At 24.3% G+C, this 14,677-nt stretch overlaps 5 protein-coding genes across 5 annotated transcripts in view; 3 read left to right on the forward strand and 2 right to left on the reverse strand.

The window, feature by feature from the left end:
- The window catches only part of Phum_PHUM345850 (Exportin, putative), a gene marked incomplete at both ends in the record, with an annotated part of 4,693 nt that extends 1,575 nt beyond the window's left edge, over window positions 1-3,118 (forward strand). Inside the window, 9 exons of the mRNA XM_002427745.1 lie at window positions 1-114; window positions 213-447; window positions 628-791; window positions 890-1,024; window positions 1,538-1,828; window positions 1,918-2,166; window positions 2,255-2,507; window positions 2,618-2,871; window positions 2,963-3,118. Of these exons, the coding sequence (XP_002427790.1) occupies window positions 1-114; window positions 213-447; window positions 628-791; window positions 890-1,024; window positions 1,538-1,828; window positions 1,918-2,166; window positions 2,255-2,507; window positions 2,618-2,871; window positions 2,963-3,118 (1,851 nt within the window). The remainder of the gene's footprint in view (window positions 115-212; window positions 448-627; window positions 792-889; window positions 1,025-1,537; window positions 1,829-1,917; window positions 2,167-2,254; window positions 2,508-2,617; window positions 2,872-2,962) is intronic.
- A 2,555-nt stretch (window positions 3,119-5,673) lies between these two features.
- Phum_PHUM345860 (uncharacterized protein) lies at window positions 5,674-7,373 on the reverse strand (the record flags this gene model as incomplete). The annotated part of the gene is made up of 4 exons (XM_002427746.1): window positions 5,674-5,876; window positions 5,971-6,154; window positions 6,561-6,713; window positions 6,831-7,373. The coding sequence occupies 4 exons, from the start codon at window positions 7,371-7,373 to the stop codon at window positions 5,674-5,676; spliced, it is 1,083 nt and encodes a 360-aa protein (XP_002427791.1).
- Window positions 7,374-11,219: 3,846 nt separating this feature from the next.
- Phum_PHUM345870 (gamma-secretase subunit Aph-1, putative) lies at window positions 11,220-12,137 on the reverse strand (the record flags this gene model as incomplete). Its single annotated transcript, XM_002427747.1, has 2 exons — window positions 11,220-11,887; window positions 12,122-12,137. The coding sequence occupies 2 exons, from the start codon at window positions 12,135-12,137 to the stop codon at window positions 11,220-11,222; spliced, it is 684 nt and encodes a 227-aa protein (XP_002427792.1).
- Window positions 12,138-12,223: 86 nt separating this feature from the next.
- On the forward strand, window positions 12,224-12,732 carry Phum_PHUM345880 (uncharacterized protein; the record flags this gene model as incomplete). Its single annotated transcript, XM_002427748.1, has 2 exons — window positions 12,224-12,407; window positions 12,485-12,732. 2 exons carry the CDS (start codon window positions 12,224-12,226, stop codon window positions 12,730-12,732), a joined length of 432 nt encoding a protein of 143 aa, XP_002427793.1.
- Window positions 12,733-13,389: 657 nt separating this feature from the next.
- Window positions 13,390-14,677, forward strand: part of Phum_PHUM345890 (spermatogenesis associated factor, putative) — a gene marked incomplete at both ends in the record, with an annotated part of 1,686 nt that continues 398 nt past the window's right edge. The window contains 2 exons of the mRNA XM_002427749.1: window positions 13,390-14,268; window positions 14,368-14,653. Of these exons, the coding sequence (XP_002427794.1) occupies window positions 13,390-14,268; window positions 14,368-14,653 (1,165 nt within the window). The remainder of the gene's footprint in view (window positions 14,269-14,367; window positions 14,654-14,677) is intronic.

The following is a 14,677-nucleotide window of genomic DNA, read 5'->3' on the forward strand; positions in this document are numbered from 1 at the left end:
GAAACTTTAGTTTATTTAACTAACTTGGATTTTCCCGATACGGAGCGTATCATGACTGAAAAACTTCAAAATCAAGTTCAAGGATCTGAGTGGTCATGGAAAAATTTAAATTCGGTTAGTTGTGATTTTAAATTAAAATTAGACCTTCTAATTATTATCTATTAATATCGACACAAAGACTAAGAGAATTTGATAATTTTGTTTAATTATAGCTGTGCTGGGCAATAGGAAGTATTTCTGGAGCAATGCAAGAAGAAGATGAAAAAAGATTTTTGGTGACCGTTATAAAAGATTTACTTGGCCTTTGTGAGCAAAAAAAAGGAAAAGATAATAAAGCTATAATTGCTTCTAATATAATGTATGTTGTGGGCCAATATCCTAGATTTCTGAGAGCTCATTGGAAATTTTTAAAGACGGTTGTTAATAAATTATTTGAATTTATGCATGGTGAGTAGTAATACACGCGTGTATTTGCACACAATTTCCAATGTGAAAAATTTTTTTTTATATTATTTAATTATATTAGAAATAATTTTCACATTCGAATTGCGCTTTCCTTTGGGTTTTCAATTTGAAAAATAATTGATTTATTTCATTTTTTTTTTTTTTTTTTTTTTTTTTTATTAGAAACTCACGAAGGAGTGCAAGATATGGCTTGTGACACATTTATTAAGATAGCAAACAAATGTAAAAAATTATTCGTTTTGCCGCAACCGGGAGAAGTTCAGCCTTTTATAGAAGAAATTCTAGCTATGGTTACTACAATTATTTGCGATTTGGAAACACGACAAGTACTCTAAAATTATTATATTTATTTCTCACATATATATCTAATTTTGAAAACGTATCTTTTTTCAAAAAAAATTTTTTTTTTTTTAATAAATTTTAGGTTCATACATTTTATGAAGCCGTTGGACTAATGATAAGCGCAGAAGTTAATCAAACGGTCCAAGCCAAATTAATTGAAAAATATATGAGCTTACCCAATCAAGTTTGGGACGACATAATAAGTTCGGCTTCTAAAGTAAGAAAATTTTTTTTTTTTTTAAATAATAAACAATTTTTTTTGGCCCCCCCCCCTTTCAAGAAGTAAACAGTTGAAAATTATTATTTAGTTTTAAATTTAAAACAAATTTAATTTTTTAAAAAACTTTATTTTAAAAAAAATATAATCATTACATTATAAGGGATGATCGATCAATCAATCAATCAATCAATCAATGAAAGAAAGTTTTAATTTATTATATAATAGATTTTTTTTTTAAAGGGCGATTTTTGAACACTCACTAATCCATCCGTCACTAATGATCAAAAAAACCGAGGTCTATCCGTAAAACATCCTATCCTATCCCTTGTAAATGATATTTCGGTTATTATATACATATATATAAAAAAACTAAAGGTGACGCCGCAGAAATTTTTTTTTTTTTTTTTTTTTTTTTTTTTTATATAACAAAAATGGTATTGAAATTTGTTTTTAAAGTTTCCACGATATTTACATGTACTTTTGCCTGTTTATTTTTTTTTTTTTTTTTAGAATGTTGATGTTCTAAAGGATATGGAAGCGGTTAAGCAATTAGGTGGAATTCTAAAAACTAATGTTAGGGCCTGTAAAGCTTTAGGACATCCGTATGTAACACAATTAGGAAGAATTTATTTGGATGTGTTGAACGTGTATAAGGTTATGAGTGAAAATATAAGTGCAGCTATAGCTTTAAATGGAGAGAGTGTAACGAAGCAACCACTGATTCAGGGAATGCGTGTTGTAAAAAAAGAAACTCTTAAATTAATATCAGATTGGATTGATCATAGTAATGATCACGTTATGGTAAGTAAATAATAATTAGTAATTATTTATTTAATTTAATAAAATTTTATTTTTAAAAAAATTTTTTTTTTTTTTTTTTTTTTTTTTAGGTATTACAAAATTTTATTCCTCCACTTCTAGACGCTGTTTTATTGGATTATCAAAGAACCATAATACCTGGTGCTAGAGAGCCTGAAGTATTGAGTGCTATGGCCACTATAGTACATAAATTAGAAGGTCATATAACGAGTGAAGTTCCGAAAATATTTGACGCGGTTTTTGAATGTACTTTGGATATGATTAATAAAGACTTTGAAGAATACCCTGAACATAGGACCAATTTTTTCTTACTACTCGAAGTAAATTTTTTTTTTTTTTTTGCAAACAAACATGTTTGTAATAATTGATGGATTTGATGAAGGGATTTTTTTTTGAATGTATTTTTAGGCGGTTAACACTCATTGCTTTCCCGCTTTATTAAATATTCCTCCGGCTCAGTTCAAGCTAGTATTGGATTCAATTATATGGGCATTTAAACACACAATGAGAAACGTTGCTGATACGGGTTTAGAAATATTACACAGACTGTTGCAAAATGTCGAGCAACACGAGCAAACATCACAAAGTTTTTACCAAACTTATTTCACCGACATACTTCAGCATATTTTTTCCGTAGTTACTGATTCGTCACACACTCCCGGTAAGGAGAAAAAAAAAATAAATGTGAAAAATTTTTTTTAACGAAGTCGCGTGGTGTCATAATAAAATGTGTACATTTTTTTTTTTTTTTTTTTTTTTTTTTTATTCCAGGTCTTACATTACACGCCAAAATATTATCTTATATGTTTCGTTTAGTAGAGTGTAATAAAATAACTGTTCCTCTTGCTCCCAATGTTACGGACAATGTGACTCACGTCCAGAAATTTGTAGCAACATTATTAAAAAATGCCTTTGGACATTTATCCGATAATCAAATTAAAATCACCGTTCAGGGTCTTTTTAATTTGGACGAGGATCCCGGAGCTTTCAAAGAACATTTAAGAGATTTTCTTGTACAAATTAGGGTAAGAATTTTATTTATATATATATAATATTTTAATTTTCACAACAAAAAAATAGATAAAAGTTTAATAAATATGTGAAATTTTTTTCTAGGAATATTCAGGAGAAGATGATAGTGATTTATTTTTAGAAGAACGTGAAGCGATACTGAGAGAAGCACAGAGAGAAAAACAGAGAAAACAGCTTTTAGTACCTGGAATGAGAAATCCACATGAAATTCCGGAAGAAATGCAGGAAATGCAGGACTGAAGTAATTTTAAGCACTGCCTATAGTTTATATTCAAGTTTGAACTGAGCTTAGAAGAAAGAAGTTGTAAATTGTCCCTGGAAAAACAAAAAAAAAAAAAAAAAATTTAATGTATTATAAAGAAAAATAGTTACGATTGCTAAAAACTTTTTTTAAAAAAAGTGAATTAAGAGAATTAAGTGATTGATTTACTCAAGTTTTTTCATTAATTTGTTGAAATAGAAATATAATTGCAGTGGTTTAAATCGCCTAAGCCGAAGAGGTATTTTTTTTTTGCAGAGCCTAAGGCTTTGTTCAGTTTTATGTTTTTTTTTTTTTTTTTTTTTAAACTTTAATGATATAGAAATTTATAAAAAAAAAAAAAAAAAAAAAAAAGTAGTTTTTACTTTTTGTACATATGAGTGCATGCGTTGCGCGAGTACTGAGGTGTATTGAGTAAAAGTTTGGCGTTGAGAGAGCATGCTTTAGGAAACTTTGCTTCATTTTAAGGGTAAAGTTAATAAAAAAAAAAAACTGATGATTGTGAACGATAAATTTAATTTGGAAAAGCAAAAGAATTAATATTTTTAAGTTAATTTGCTTAAAAAAACATGGCAAGCTAATTTCTATCCGGCTTGGAAAAAAAAAAAAAAAAAAAAAAAAACAATTTTTTTTTTTTTTTATTTTTATATGCCAAATTTTTTTACGATGAAGTAATTTAGGTTTTTTGGTACAGACTTTAACAAAAAAAAAAAAATATTTAACGAAAATCATTCGTATTTATATAAATATTATAATTGAAATGTGTTTTTTTTTTTTTTAAATAGATTTTTAAAATATTAAACTTTAGTATTAAAAAAAAAAAAAAAGTTTTAGTTCTTAAAATAAAAACCAAACTTTTTTCGTTGTCAGATAAATTTTTTTTTTTTTTTTTGCTTTTCCTTAATTTTTTTAAAAAATAGTTTTAATTAATTATAAAGCTTGTGATTTTTCATTTAATCCAAACTTTATTAAATTTGAGCATTTCATTCGAAACGTGATGATGATGATGATGATGATGATGATAAAGATGAGACACTAATGTAAATAAAAATTTCTGAGTGATAAAATTATGCAAAAATTTTTTAATTTAAATTTAAAAATGCATTGAAAATTTGTTTTTGATTTAATAATAATAATAATAATGATAATAAGAGACTTAATTGATGATAATTAAAAAAAATTTTAAAAACATTTGGTGTCAATGATTATATACATACATATATATTTAAATTTTGTAATAAATTTTTTTTTTTTTTTTTTTCATTTTATTTGCTCACTATTTATATATATATAAATTATTAACAACTTATTTAAATTAAGTTATAATATTAAATTGTAATAATTTCAGGTTTAAATTTATTTGTTTAAAAAAAAAAAAAAATGGTCATTCTATAAAAATAATTTGATTTTTACATAAATAGGAGTTATGTGCTCACAGTCACATATATAATAAATTTACAAAAAAATTTTACGGTTAAATAAATTAATTAATAATAAATCTTTAAATTGAGTGCCTCATTATGATTTTATTTATTTAATTAATTAATTAATTAATTAATTAATAGAAAAATAGAAATTTGAAATTTTTTTTTGAATAACTTTTTAAAAATTTAAATTTCAAAACCCTTTTTTGTTTTTATATATAATAATTTACAGTCGAGAGAGGGAAGGGAGGGAAGGGTGTTTAATAAAAATAATAATAATAAAATTTCTATTGTTTATTTTTTTAATTACAATCAGTGAAAAATAATAATAATAATAATAATAATTAATTTTATGTAAAAATTCAATTAAATTAATTTTATTTTATTTTATTTTTAAAAAAAATGGAGAGCTTTTGTGTTTTATTATTTGGATGAAAATAATTTTTTTTTAAATTTTTTGTATTTTCGATTATTTAAAATAATGTCAAAAATGGTGATGATAACTTATCATTTAAAAATAATTTACACAGTATATATATATATATATATAAATATGAGAGTGATTGAGTGATTGATTGATTGATTGATTAGGTTTGTATTTTTACGGTTCAGAAAAATGTGTAAAAAAAAATTATTTTTTTAAATAATTAAAGTATTTGAGTTTTTTTATTATTATTATTATTATTATTATTATTATTATTATTATTATTATTATTATTATGTATTTATAATTAAAAGAAAAATAATTGTTTTTTTTTTTTTTTATTTTTTTTTACACGATATTGAAAATTATCAATCAGTCTTTTTAAAAAAAAAAAATTTGTCAGAATGAAACTTTCGTTTTACACATAATCAATAGATAAAATATCATCATTTTTAACATTTTCATTTATTTTTTTATTTTGTTTATCTAAATTAATTTTTTCTGTCGTTGTTTCGATTTCGTTTGTTGTTGTTGTTGTTGTTGTTGTATTATTATTTGAAAATGACACTTGATAATTTTCATTTTCTTTTTTTTTTTTTTTTCTCTGTAGTTCCTAGAGAGAGAGAGAGAGAGAGAAAGAAAAATTTTTTTTACAAAAAAAAGGGTATAAAAAGTTAAATTTACTTAACTAATTATTTATTTTATAATTAATTAGGGTTTTATTTACCTGGAAAAAAAAACTAAAGTAAAAATTTGGAAATATGTTACATTTTCCACCTTCTTCACCGTCTAAATAAACACCTCGTACCAATATCGTATTCGAACAATTTATCAATACCAAAAATGAAAAACAACCGAGATGTGTTATCCAGTAACTCCATATTGGAAAATCTAAGTAAGTAAGTAAATAAAACAATTTTTTTTTTATCTATTAAAAAAAAAAATAATAATAATAATAATTTGATGACGTTTTTTTTTTATTTACCAGGTAGAAAATATATATTTAATAAATTCCAAATTCCACGCCATAAATTAATGGTTCCAATGAATGAAATAAATACATAAATATCGGCTACGAGAAGCTGCCAAAATCCAGAAAGTTTTTCATTTATTTTTTCAATTGGAGTTTGAAGAATGAATATGACGAGAACAATTGAATATCCGATAACCTTAAAAATAATAATATTAAAGGTATGTAAATGAAAATAATAATAATACGTACTAAATCATAAATAACAGCAATCGAACATTTTTTATTTTTTTTAATTATTAATTTAATAATGAATAATTTTAACAAATTAATTGTGCAAATTTTTTTTTAATTTGTTTTTTTTTTTTTTTCAGTGGGATTAAATAACAAAAAAAAAAAAAAAAAAAAATGTTATCGTATTTATAATTATTATTTAAACAATTTAACCGAAGGAATTTTTTTTTTATAAATATTTTGCCCTCGAAAATAAATTTTACATTAATTTAAAAAACAAATAAAAGGAAAAAAAAGGTAAATAGTAATTTAATCATCGGTTAAAATATCATATTTAAAAGGTGGGGGGAGGGGGGAGGAAAAATACTAACCAAAGAACTTAGAGCTGAATATTTTTCATTTTCTGGAAATAATAAAACATCCGTTAAACACCAAACCCCTCTCCATATGAATATAACTAAACTTCCGATGACGAAAACGCTAAAAAAACAATCCAAAATGTATAGGGATAATTCGGAACTTTTCTAGAAAAAAAAATTAAGAAAGAAAAATCAATTAAAAGTTTGTATTAAATAATTACAATTTTTTTTTTTTTTTTTCAGGTACGGTCGATAAAATTTGTTATTTTGCGTCGAACTTACCGTTACTTTAAACATTGTCGGAATTTGAAAAAAATTATTATAAGAATCTAATGCTATTGTAAAAGGAGTTGACGATAATGTTTTTATGGATTTCATACAAGAAATGGCAACGAAACTAATCGTTGTGGGTACCAAAACTTGTAATAATTGAGTACCGACGTAAAAATCTAAAGCTTTCCACACTCCACGCCACATGTTAATACACGCCAAACCGTATAGGTAAGTGTACACTCTTGATATTAAATAATAAATAATTATATTCATTTTTTTCGGATTAATATTTTTTTGTAAATAATCTTGCGAGAGCGTTAATATTATCTGTACGATAAATCCAATTAATCCCGAAACTATGAGATTAACTTTGAAATCGTTCGGGAAAATATAGACGTCGGATAAACACCAACTTCCTCTCCAGTAACCGATGACGGCAGGTGCGATTATAAGACAAGAAAATATTACATCTAAAACTACCAATGAAAATTTATACCATTTTCCATTATTATTATTATTATTTTTTTTTTTGAAAAAAAATTTTTTTTTCATTTTAAAAAAAAATGAAAGGTTTTTTCAAACGTAAAGAAATCTTTTTTTTATTACTTTTTATTCAAACGTATTGTTTAACCGATTGTATTGTCGATTACTTTGCGAAATTATTGTTATTATTTATTATTTGTTAACAAAAAAAAAAGAAAAGTCACTACCACACACATTAATTATTTTTCCATCACGGTCGTTATTATTATTATTATTTAAAAAATTTTTCTTTTTTACAATCACCTGGATTGAATTTTTTTTTAGATAGATAGAAACATTCCTCAACCTTACTCAATGAAATAAATTATTTAACTGATTGTTGGGCAAAAGAAAAAAAAAAATTTATATGAAAAGATTTATGAATGATGATATTTGGTCATTTGTGTTGACAAGTAAAAAGATTCACCCGACATTTATTAGCTTATCAATTCGAACGTTGTACGTGTCCTTTTTTAGCAAAAAAAAAAAACATGTATAGCTTATATTTAGCAACTATTATTATTATTATTTAACTTTTAGTCATTTGTCTTTTTTTTTTTAAATATCAAATTAATAAATAATTTTTTTTTTTTAAGGGGGTTTCAATAGTGGTTTAATCCAATCAATTTTCCCCCCCCCCCAAAAAAAAAAAAATTTTTTTGATATGAGTAGTAGTAAGTCAATAATATTTTTTCCCATTTAATTATTTATACCAAAACATTATTATTATTATTATTATTAAAAATTATATGACATCATTAAAAAAATTTTTGTTTATAATTAATATTTTCAATAAGATTAATCAAAAAAAAAAAAAAAAAATGATTGTATTATTAATAATGATTAGCTTCCCTATTAACATTGTTAATGTAATTTAAAATTTAATGACAATTATTTATCTTTTAAAGTCATTAATAATTGTTTCTATAATTATTAATTGTTTACGTTTATCAACAATTATTTTTAAACGGTTAAAATGTTTTCAACTAATGATATGTAATTAATTAATTATTATTTATAATAAGACTCTTTTGTACACTTTTATATTGAGAGAGAGAGAAAATTTTTAATGAGAAAAAACATACATTTTATAAAGTTATGATTGAATTTAAAAAAAGTTAAGTACATTTTCAACCACAAATTAATTAATTAAATCACTTAATTTTTTAATTTATTTTATTTATTTACACATAGAAAAAAAGCAGGAGACACATAGATCAAAATTTAAGTTATAACTGATTGCCACATTAATGGTTACAAGTGCTCACCGTTATTTCAACTGGAGTACAAGGGCATCTTGTTTTGCAATTCAATTGAAAACCTCATTAGGTACCATTATTATTATTATTATTTTGTGATTTTTTCATACTTTTTTTTATTATTGTTGTTTTTTTAATAACAATAATAAATGATGTAATAAATTCGAAATCAATTTAGTTTGCCAAAAAAAAAAAAAAAAAAAAAATTCAAGTGTCGCATCATAATAAACAAATTTCAAATATGATTTTGTTCAAAATCATATTTCAACAATTAAATTTATTATTATAAAACTGACTCCATTAAGTATTTATTTATTTATTTTTTAAATCAAGTTATTATATAAAAATTTTTTTTTTTTTATACTAACCCCTTTTGAAAATTTAGTTTTAAATGCCGTGTTGAAATCGAAAAATTCATCCACCGTTGAATCCGCGGTTATCGAACATGGAGCTGCTAAAACGGTTTTTGATAATTTAAGGAATAAAAGGACGGCGTAGCATACGACAAGATGAATAAATGGCGGGCAAACATCAAAACCGAATTTTTCTTCAAGTAACGACCATAAACCGACCCAAAAAACAATACCGGATGAACCGCAAGCGTAAGCGTAAATTTTACGTAAAAAAAAATGTTTTATTTTTTTTTCGTTTAAATATTTTTTATAAAAATTTCTCCAGATTGTAAATTGTAATTGTAATAAACCACCGAAGAAAAATAAAAAACTAAGTTGAGTGTAATCGTGGAAAAATGAGAGAATACCAAAAAGGCCGCGCCAAAATCCGACAATGTTAACTTGGACAACAGTGGCTACAAGTAAGCAATTACATATTTTTATCGCCAAAGAATCTTTGGTTGTTTTAAAACTTTTAACGCGTTTCTCTAATTTATATTTTATTTCTTCTACACTTTTATTACCACTAATATTATTATTACACTTATTTTCATTTGTTTTTTCAAAAGTAAATTTTTTATAACCTTCAAATTCTTTTTTCATTGCAAATTTTGTTTAAGAATTTTTTTTTTTTTTTTTCGCGAAAATATACGTATCAAGACATTGGCGCTTTTCTTACCCGTTTCCGAGATTTCAAATATTTACTTTTGAAAATTATATTGTTGAAAACAATTCAAAATGTTTTTCTTATCGCAGAAATTATCATGTTTTCGAAAAAAAACCGTACATCTCCCATTTTATAACTGCAAAATATTTTTTTTCTTTATTTAATAATTTTCAAAATTATTTATTTTAATCCATGAGTAATATTTAAGTTGGGTAAGTAAAGTTTACAATACCAACTTAAAATGGATGATTTAGTTCAAATTAAATTTTTGTTATTTCAAAACAAAAAAAAACTTTTTAATAATATTTGTTTAAGTTTATTTTTCAAATCATAGGTAAGAGGCTTAATTTATTTATTATTATTTATTATCTTATCAAAATTTTGATTACTATTGGCATTATTAATAATTAAATCATAATATTCAATGTTAAATTTAATTTTTTCTTATTCTACACATCAAAATTATATTTCAAATATTTACTTTAGTGCTTGGATAATCAAATATTACTACTTTAAAGAATTAGGTTTATTTTTTTTTAAAAAAATGTTTTCATAATCACAAATTTAACCAAAACTTGTTTTTCATTTGAATGAATTTCAATTCATTAAAGAGAAACTTAATTAATTACTTTCTAGAATTTTCTCATTGAAATCTTTCATATATATATCAATAGGTATTAAAATGAAATAAATAAAGTAGCAGATAATAATAAAATATTGTTATAGAGATAGTATTTTTCAGTTTTACTTAAAATCTATTTTGTTTGTAATGGCAAAGATTGTAGAACGTTATCTATTTACTTATTTAAACAGTTTGTACTTTGAACTAAATTATAATAATTAGAAGCACATTATATATTATATTCATAAAGGACAAAAAAAAAAAAAAAAAAAAAATTAAATTATTTATATGAAAAATGAATATAATTGCAATAATTCAAAATTTGAGGTATCACCTTGATGTGTATATTATCAAATAAAACTGTTGTGTATCTTTTTGACATATTAAAATAACATCTAAAGATTAATTTTCCTTTAAAAAATCGTTATAGAAAAATGGGATTTTATTTTAATTGTAATCGTAATAATTTTAAATAATCGTATTTACAGTTAAAATATTATTTATCCACTAAAAAGTGAAATGTGGTAAAATATTGAGCAATTTTTTAGATTCATGGATAAAACAATAGTAAAAGATGTATCTGTAATTCTTTTAAAACATTTAAAAAATTATTTATTATTTTATAAGACTATTTATAATGCTTTTAATATAACATTACTCGAAATGTATACAATTATCACAATAATTAAAATCGTTTTTAGTCAGGAAAATAAAACGTTGCAATATTTTTTAGCTTGGTTAAAATTATTTAACTTATAATATTTAATTATATTGCAATTTTATAAATTACAATTAATTGAATTACACTTTTTTAGTTAAAAAATATTAATAAAATATAAAAAAAAGTAATATTAAACATGTTGTCATTTTGAATAATTATATACTAATCATAAATAAGTGTATTAATTTAATGTATATTTGAATTTCAGGAATTTTTTAAAGTGGCCAAAAAATTCTCAGAGATCCACCAGCCACTTTAAATGCCAAAAGCCCAGTAAAAATCATTATAATATATGCAGGTAGGAGACTTGCTAAGTACCATTCTTTTTGATTGAAAAATGTTAAAGCAGACACAATTAGGTGAGTCAATAACACCCAAGTAATATTTATGTAATTTTTCGAGTCAGCAGCAGAAAAAAATATCACTCCCCAAAATGTATGTAGTAAAATAAAACACAATGTAGTAGCTGCAGACGTCATAAAAAATTTCTCGCTTCCTTGGTGAAGACCCATCGTAGCAGGTCCTAATGAATCAGCCAATACATTTATTAATGCGAACAATCCACTCATGATTCCGAAACCTAAACCGGCAACATAAGCTAAAATATGCTTATTTTCAATAATTTGTGTTTCATTGTCCGTTATTTTTTTAAGCCCTCCTTCAGCACTTCTTATAAGTTTATAAACTATAAAACGAAACAATTCTTGAAATAGCACCGAATACAAAAGTCCGTAACTTAAATGCTGTCCGGGAATTATAAACCACAAAAAAGATGACAGGAGAAAAGATAAAAGCCAGAAAAATGCACTCGCAATTAATATAATTATTCTGATTGGATCTAATGCAATAGTGCATACGAACATAGCTAATGGTGGTCCAAACGCTAAAAAAGCGCACCCAAAAAATTCAGCCACCGTCATTCTGATAACAATATTCTTGAAAAAGAGGTGGGCTATATAGCTATAAAAAAAAAAATAAAACAAATATTACTTATAATGCATAAAAAACAAATTTGAAAACTTAATTTTCTTGAAGAAAATTGCTTTGTTACTCACGAATCATTTTATAAAACTATTTATTAAAATCCTTTAATTTATTTATGACAAATGTATCATACGAATACAGGCATCCATTTTGAATTAACTGTAAGAACCGGAAAACACATTATTTACAAAGGAAATATATATATAATAATAGTGTGTTTTTAAACTTGTTATCTATGTCTGCAAAAAAACGTAAAAATTTTTTATGGTTCAAATGCGATTGTTGTAATTCTATTGTTTCTCAAAAAGACGCGTCAGCACACAAGGAAAAATCTTGTCCTCCAAACTTTCAAAAATGGATACATCCCTTTATTATAAACAATTGTCTGTTTACTTCTATCGATGTTTTTCATCCACAAGGTATAGTTTCGTGCTTTACAATCAAAGTAGATTGTAAATTTTTAAATCAAATGATTTTCGTTTATTTTGATTTACAGAAAAAAGTCTTCAATTGATTTCTAGCGATGAGAAGGATAATTTTATACTTTTACCTATACACGTACTTCAAATTTGTAAAATTCCAATAGGTGACCCAATATTAATCAAGACTGATAATAATAACACACCATTCATAAAATCAGCTTGGCCAATGAGCGAAAAAACTATGAATTTTACTGTGGCTTTGTCAAATGAAGGTACAAAGTCATTTAAAAAAATTTTTCTCCATCAATTAATATTTAAATGAGTATTTTACTCTATTATTTTTACTTTAACTCAATACTGACAAATTAAAAACAAGATTGCAATCTTAAAAATTAGGGGAAAAAAATAATAATAATATTTTCATACTTTTTTTTTTTTTAGCTTTGACATGTAATTCCTTAACTGTTAAAAGTCGAGTATTCATAAAAAAATTTGAAGAGGAGGTTAGTTTAGCTGAACTTGTTACGCTTAAATGTGAAAGCGATAACAACATTACAGATGAAAAAAGATTGTTATTGAATTTGCAAAAAAATATTTTGAAAAAAATATTATGCTTTGGTAATAAAATATTATTTAAACATTATGGACAAAAATTAGTATTTGAAATAACTGGCATAGAGTCTTATAATAATAATAATAATAATTTAAATTTAAAAAATTCTTTTTATTTAATGGGACCTACGACTAAAATAAAAATTGATGATTCAAAACGACAGGAAAATGAAACACGAAAACTAGTCAAAAAATTAGGAGGTCTTAATGAATTAATTGAAGATTTAAAATATTCTGTCTCATTTATTTTAAATAGAAATAATGAGAATCAAGGTAAGTATTTAAGATATTTTAGCAAATTTTTAATTTTTTACATATAATAGTTTCTTTATAATAATACTAAATAATTAAATTTTTAGAAATTTCAATGGCCAAGGGTATTTTAATTCATGGACCAAATGGTTGTGGAAAAAGTTCTTTAATGGAATTAATATCTGAATACTTTTCAATAAGCACGATAAAAATTGATTGCTCGAAAATTTTTAGTGCAATTTCTGGAGAAACTGAAAAAGAATTACATGGCAGTTTTGAAAGAGCGAAAAAAAAGGCTCCATCTATAATTCTAATTGATGACTTGCATTTATTATGTTCTACCACAAATTCATCTTCATATCATGAAAAAAGAATAATTGCTACTCTAGCCTTTCTCATAGATCAATTAAGCAATTTAAATTTACCCATTGTAGTATTAGCAGCAACATCTAAAATTCACCAAATTGATAAATTACTCAGATCCTCTAGTAGGTTTGGTAAAGAAGTGGAAATTACAGTTCCCACCAATTCTCAACGTTTTGAAATATTGAATATTTTATTGTTAAATGTAAATCATAACTTAGTTGAAAGTGATGTTAAAACCGTTGCTGACTCAACTCATGGTTTCGTCGGAGCTGACTTATTATCTCTTGTGTCTCAAGCAATGCTGAGGAATTACAAAACTGAAAATAAAACAGGAACAGTTTCTGCAAATGATTTTGAATGGGCATTAAATAAAGTAAAACCTAGTGCGATGAAAGAAATAATGGTTGATATTCCAAATGTTAGGTGGGAAGATATAGGCGGTTTAGAAGATTTGAAATTAAAATTAAGACAATGTGTAGAATGGCCTTTAAAACACAAAGAATCCTTTAACAAGCTTGGAATTACAGCACCTAAAGGTTTACTTATGTTTGGACCGCCTGGTTGCTCTAAAACAATGATTGCCAAAGCTTTAGCTACTGAGAGTAAATTGAATTTTATATCTGTAAAGGTAAGTAAAATATTCATTGGTCTTAATTATACCTCTGGAATATATAAATATTTTCTTAAATTTAATATTAATATATAATTTCATAACTTTTTTTTTTAGGGACCTGAACTATTTAATAAATGGGTCGGTGAATCAGAGAGGGCTGTGAGAAATATATTTAGAAAAGCCAGGCAAAATGCACCTTCGATAATATTTATTGACGAGTTAGATGCTATCGGAGGAGAAAGAAATTTGTCATCGGGATCTAATGTACAGGAAAGAGTTCTTGCTCAAATACTCATCGAGATGGATGGCGTAGTACCGTTAGATAATGTAACGGTTATAGCTGCAACTAATCGTTTGGATAGAATTGATTCTGCTTTACTAAGACCTGGTAGATTAGACCGTATTATTTATGTACCATTACCCG

The sequence above is a fragment of the Pediculus humanus genome, genomic scaffold (assembly GCF_000006295.1).
Source record: "Pediculus humanus corporis 1103172107761 genomic scaffold, whole genome shotgun sequence".
Classification (NCBI taxonomy): domain Eukaryota; kingdom Metazoa; phylum Arthropoda; class Insecta; order Psocodea; family Pediculidae; genus Pediculus; species Pediculus humanus.